At 37.4% G+C, this 6,317-nt stretch overlaps 1 protein-coding gene across 1 annotated transcript; it reads left to right on the forward strand.

The window, feature by feature from the left end:
• The first annotated feature begins 488 nt into the window (after positions 1-488).
• LOC131074673 (glucan endo-1,3-beta-glucosidase 3) lies at positions 489-3,541 on the forward strand. Its single transcript, XM_058011350.2, has 4 exons — positions 489-811; positions 919-2,175; positions 2,870-2,897; positions 3,109-3,541. The coding sequence occupies exons 1-4, from the start codon at positions 724-726 to the stop codon at positions 3,254-3,256; spliced, it is 1,521 nt and encodes a 506-aa protein (XP_057867333.1). The 5' UTR covers positions 489-723; the 3' UTR covers positions 3,257-3,541.
• Positions 3,542-6,317: the final 2,776 nt, after the last annotated feature.

Consider the following 6,317-nt stretch of genomic DNA (forward strand, 5'->3'; position numbering starts at 1 on the left):
AGATCTCATATTATTATAATCTAATGCATAAAGACAGATGCAAATATCTATTTAATATAATTGTTTCTATAATTTTTTTTCAAAATACACTTCCCCACTATTGTTCTGGTCGAAAAAGATAATAAATTAAGCTGCAATGAGGCAAGTTCTAGTTAAAAAAATATGTTGGGATATGTGAAGATAGAGATACAGACAAGGGATAAAGACATCCAAATTTCAGATAGACACATATATACCTCTCGGGGCCTTGTTCTTGTCAGAAAGAGGCAAATTAAGGTACGGTGGGCCCACACCCACAGTCAATTCTACGGCGTTGTTTTAATCCGTGTGAAGAAATCTTACACATTAGCTGTCATCTATCATTGGAAAAATCCCCCCACAGACAATATGACCGTTGGTAAAATGGGTAATGGAAACGGGTTTCTGTGCCTCGTTCACCGGGTTTCTCACCGTTTAAAACTGGCTGTTGCAGGTAAGCGCCGTCAAACGGTTATATCAGAGGCTTCAGGCTAAGTGGACAGAAGAGAGAGTGTATGACAAGAAAGCACGTGATCGTCGGCAATCAGCCAACAAATAGGATAGTACCTCGAGCAATGGGAGGCATCTACATCCGAGACTCATTCCAGGGGCAATAAGATCGGATTTCGGGCACAGATCATGAAAGAGCTGGGTGAAAAATAGTTCTCTAAATCTTTGTAAAATAGGAGGTTTGCAAGATCGGTGATGGTGACCATGGCTATGCACAGCTTATACTCTGAAATGTTGCTGGTTCTGCTCAGCGTCTTCTCATCTGTTGCTGGCAGCTTAGGAGGTATGTATGTATGAATGTTATGATTTGTAACTCTTGTGGTGTTTCAGATATTGAGTAGATTTCAGTGGTTAGACCTTGAGAGTAACATAGGGTTTGGGGCATGGCAGGGGCATTTGTGGGTGTTAACATAGGGACAGCGGTGAGAGACATGCCATCGGCAACACAGGTGGTGGCTCTCCTGAAAACACAACAGATAAAGCATGTAAAGCTGTATGATGCTGATCGAGGAATGTTGACAGCACTAGCGAGAACGGGCATAGAGGTGGTGGTAACAGTGCCCAATAACCAGTTGTTGGGCATAGGGCAGTCAAACTCTACGGCAGCCAATTGGGTGAACAAAAATGTTGCAGCCTATGTTCCAGAGACCAACATCACAGGCATCTGTGTGGGCAGTGAGGTGCTGAGCACTCTTCCCAATGCTGCCCTGGTTTTGGTGTCGGCCATGAAGTTTGTCCACTCTGCTCTGGTGGCTGCTAATTTAGATGGGCAGGTGAAGGTCTCGTCTCCCCTGGCCTCTGATATAATCCTTGACTCCTTCCCGCCCTCTCAGGCCTTCTTCAATGCTACCTGGAAATCGGTGTTGGTACCCATGTTGGATTTCTTGAGGCGGACAGATTCCTACTTGATGCTGAATGTTTACCCCTATTATGTGTACATGGAAGGGAATGGAGTGGTGGGATTGGACTATGCCCTGTTCCGGCCCCTGCCTCCTAACAAGGAGGCGGTGGACTCAAACACCATGCTTCACTACACCAATGTCTTTGATGCCATGGTGGATTCTGCCTTCTTTGCAATGGCCGACCTCAACTTCACTAACATCCCTGTGGTGGTGGGCGAGACGGGATGGCCCTCCAAGGGGGACCCTAATGAGCCCGCTGCTACCACTGACAACGCTAATTCTTATAACAGCAATCTTGTCCGCCATGTCCTCAACAACACTGGCACTCCCAAGCATCCTGGCATCCCTATCAACACATACATCTATGAACTGCTCAATGAAGATGAGAAACCTGGTGCCACCTCGGAGCAGAACTGGGGACTGTTCAATCCTGAGAATTTATCTCCAGTTTATACTATGCATCTAACAGGTTCAGGCGTGGTGCTTGCCAATGACACCACAAATCAGACCTACTGCATAGCAATGGATGGGGTGGACGCCAAGCTTCTCCAAGCTGCATTGGATTGGGCATGTGGTCCAGGCCAAGCTGATTGCACCGCTATTAACCAGGATCAACTCTGCTATGAACCTGATACCGTTCAAGAGCATGCTTCTTATGCATTTGATGCCTACTACCACAAAATGGGCATGGCATCTGGATCTTGTGACTTCAAAGGGATGGCTACAGTAACTACAACGGATCCAAGTAACTTTATCTCTCTTTCTCCAATTTCTTTTCTACTTATCTTCTCACACATCTACACATTGTATGTTTTCCCGGGTCTGCTTCATGACCCAGATCAAAATTAACACTTACAAGTATAGTTTCAAGTGATATTGTTTTTACAATGCATTAAACTATTAAATATTGTACGCAATGACAAATGGATCATAGATGGCCATGAGATAGATTCTTCCGAACTTCAACCACCCACCCATGGTCCCACCCCAATGTGAAGTAGGAAACAGAGGTTAGGTTCACCAATCACTAAGTCTCCATCCCCACCTCCAATACTCCATAATGTTCATGAGAGACAGGTTCGTGTGAAACACTATTCATCAAGTCTAACAAGTCTAGTGATCCTGAGATCTAGTGATCCTGAGATTCTTTCGAACCACTACTCATGAGTGTCCTGATGAAAATTAATGTTGAATTCCTATAAGGTAGAAACAATAATCTGGGACTTCAACAAGGTTGATCATATTGCAATTAAGATAAATTGTGGTAGACTTCAACAAGGTTGATCATATTGCAATTAAAATAAATTGTGGTAGATGTCTTCAATGTTAGTTTTTACCACTCTGCAGTGTTTCAAAACTAATCTTATGGTCTCCTTGATTTCTAAAGAGTTGCTAAGCTGGGAAAACTCATTGATATTTTTCTTGTTTATATTCTGCAGGTCATGATTCCTGTATATTTCCAGGAAGGTAAGCAATCTTTTCTGTACAGGCCAGAGTTTTTGTCTATATATAGAAACATTGATTGTGCAATTTGTGTATAAATGAGTATCAGTTTCTGAGGGTTTCTCTGTGATAGTGGAATGCTAGAGTATCAGTTAGTCAAGAGTTTCTCTGTAATAGTGGAATCCTGAACTAATAATTTGTTTTTGCAATTGTCCCCAAATTTCTTTGACCACAGAGCTACTGCAAATGGAACTTTTGCGAATGGTACCACATCACCAGCGTTCTCCAATTCCACCGCTAACAGCAGTCCACAGCTTCTTCTTCCACAAGTTCAATCTCTCTTCGTTGCTGTTATGCTTTATAATGCTTTATTTTTGTGGTGAAAGAAATTTTTCCTTGTAGAGAAAATGAGTACTTCTGTTGGGTGACCAGAAGAGCAGAGAAGATCAGCTAAAATTGAACAACATACCTATTTCTTCACCAAGTGAGTGTAGATTGCACTGATTCAACATACATACATACTCTTGTCTGCAGCTTTGAATTCAGAAGAGTTGCTGATTTTGTTACCAGTTTTGTATGCAGCATTTTTTTCCAAGCCCTCATATATCTAGGGTAATGGACAGTGTTTGGTTGGAAATTCGGCCATAATTAAATGAAATCTTTGAATTCTTGATTCTTCCTACAACTTCTCTGCAAATATTGGAAGGGAAGTAAGGTTTCCTTATGCCTAATTAAGGTTAATAAATGCACAAAATAAGCACAATCAGACTATAATGTTAAATATGGGTAAGTGACATGTAGTTGAGAATGGTAATTTGATAATTTGTATTCTGAAAATTGAATAAAAAGGTTGATGATAATTAGTTTAATAATTGAAAAATGAAAATTTAAAAGATGAAATTTTCGAATTTATTTGATGTTCGTGGGTTTGAGATGAATTTGTGGCCAAAAATCTATATGCTGAAAGGTTTTGATTCATCTTAATAATTATTATTTTACTGTTCTGTAAGTTCATCTGATATTCTATCTTCTGCTATGCTTGTTCTAAATGTCTTGGAACTTGAAGGTATGTAAAAATACCTTGAAGAATTCTCATGATGTGACAGAATGTGTAGATCGAGCCCCTCAAATTGAATGATACTGTAAATGGGCATTCGTAACCTATTTTAATTTGAATGTGCATTTAAAGATCAGAAATAGTTATATAAATTTACACTAGGCGAGCCAGATCTGGTTTTTGAATTTTTAAATTAGAAAGGGACAAATTTACAAGCTATATATGGAGTCCACAATCTAATTAGCAAACAATTAAAATAGAGACTGCCACATTGATTAATATACAAAATATATACATAGTAAAGAATTAAAAAATTCGTCTAATTTTAATTATCATTTGTATTAAGTTGTGAATATGATAAACTTGGTCTATTGAATCAACCATAAGCACCCAAGTAAGCTCTTAATTTGATAGTAGAGTGGTGAGGCACAAAAGAACTAAAAGAAATGTTTAACATTTTATTTTATTATCTAATTAAGTCGCAAAGTTATGATCAGACTTGATTCATTGAATCAACTATGACTACCTCAATAAGCTCTTGATTGGATAGGAAAGTGATAATGAATGTACCCAAATAAGCTCTTGATTGAATGGGAAAATGATTGTGTGTATAAAAGAACTGGTCTTGATTGAATGGGAAAATGATTGTGTGTATAAAAGAACTGGCGAACATTGATTGTATTATCTATACTCAGTCATAGACACAAGATTTGATTCATTGAATCAACCATGAGCACCGAATAAATCCTTTGATTGGACAGAGATTGATAGTTCGAACATGCATTATTTCATCATTTATTGTTAGAAGGAGAGCAAGCTTAAACATCATACACATAAAGTTTTGAATTGGGTTCTGAGCTGGCTGGGTTTTAACGGTCCATCTGAGGCAGTTGGGTTTGGAAGCGAAGAAAATAAAAGAAAAGGGGTAATAATAAATTATTGAGGCGGCCATGGGTGGGAGTGGGGAGGCAAAGCAAAGATTGTCCTTCTATCTGCTTTATGAAAAGTAATAGGTAGCGAATGAAATTGGGTATGAATTGTTTCTAGTGCCCGACAGCGCTCGTAACTTTCAAAGATTCGCGCACTTTTCTCTCACACAAAAAAATAAATATATACATCGTGGTAGAGGAAGGACGTCCGACGAATTGACAAGATAAATAATTAATTTACGTACAAATGCGGTGATTAAGATATTCCTTGGGGAATTCTCTTCAATTTATGGAACAATTATTTTTCTCTGTTGAAACGAGTGTGCGCTTTATTGGGAGGATAACTAGTGTAATAGATAATCATTTATTGTCGTAAATGAATTACAATTCGATATTTTTTTAATTAATTAGTATTTATATCAAAAGGAGGTGTAAGATATATAAATTAACATGTTAAAGATGTATTCTTTATTGTATATAATTTTGTAGTAAATTTTTTATGGGTAATTGAAACGATTCAGTAGTTCATTATAACCTTTCTAGGTAATGGATCAGGTCTGAATAAGCCAACCACCATACCACCATATTAATTGAGATGGTGATAATTGATTTTGGGATCTAAATGGGATAAACAAAAAGCCTTTAACCAACTATACCACCATTTAGAGTTATTTTGTCATACAACTTTGAGATACATACAATATTTATTGAAACTTTTGAAATATCTTTGTTTTACATATTTTTTTTATAGTTAATTGAACGAAAGATTTGTAACATTTTCAATTGTGAATATTTTTGTAGTTGATGATTCTCTTTTCTTGCATAAAATGAGCTTGGGAAGAGTTTTTTGCTTCTTCATTTTTTTTATTCCTACACATTAAAACAAGAAGTTAGTGGGACTTATATCATTAGGTGTATGGTTGGTGTTAAGTTAAAAGTACAAAGTGTAGAAAAAAATTGAATTAATAAAATAAATTATAAGTGAGAAAATATAATCTTGGTAACATAGAAAAATTGTTTGATGCAGTAATGGATGAATGTCAAGCCTACACATATACACCATGAAGTTGGTAATATGAGGTTAGATTTGGTTTTGTAAAGCACATAATATGAAATGATAATAATAAAATATTGAAAATATATGTATAGAAGGTTAAATTAAAAAAATTACACCTAGACTTTTTTGTTGTTGCATAAAATGTATACTTATGATTCATCCCAACGATTCCCACTCGACCTTGCCTTGGGCTTACTTGGGGTGCCAATGGGGTGAGATGAGGCAAGACTAATCCCTTGGGGATGGATGCAATTGCCTGCAAGCCACACCCATTGGGTACTGTTAAAACTTTTTTAAAAATGGATATTCTCAGTCCATAATTGGCTAAGTTTTTGAAAATTTTGAGTCTGATATTGCCCTTGTTGCTTCAAAACTGTTTTAAGTCCAAAGGGGTTTAGGGT

This window comes from Cryptomeria japonica, chromosome 11, assembly GCF_030272615.1.
Source record: "Cryptomeria japonica chromosome 11, Sugi_1.0, whole genome shotgun sequence".
Taxonomy (NCBI): Eukaryota; Viridiplantae; Streptophyta; class Pinopsida; order Cupressales; family Cupressaceae; genus Cryptomeria; species Cryptomeria japonica.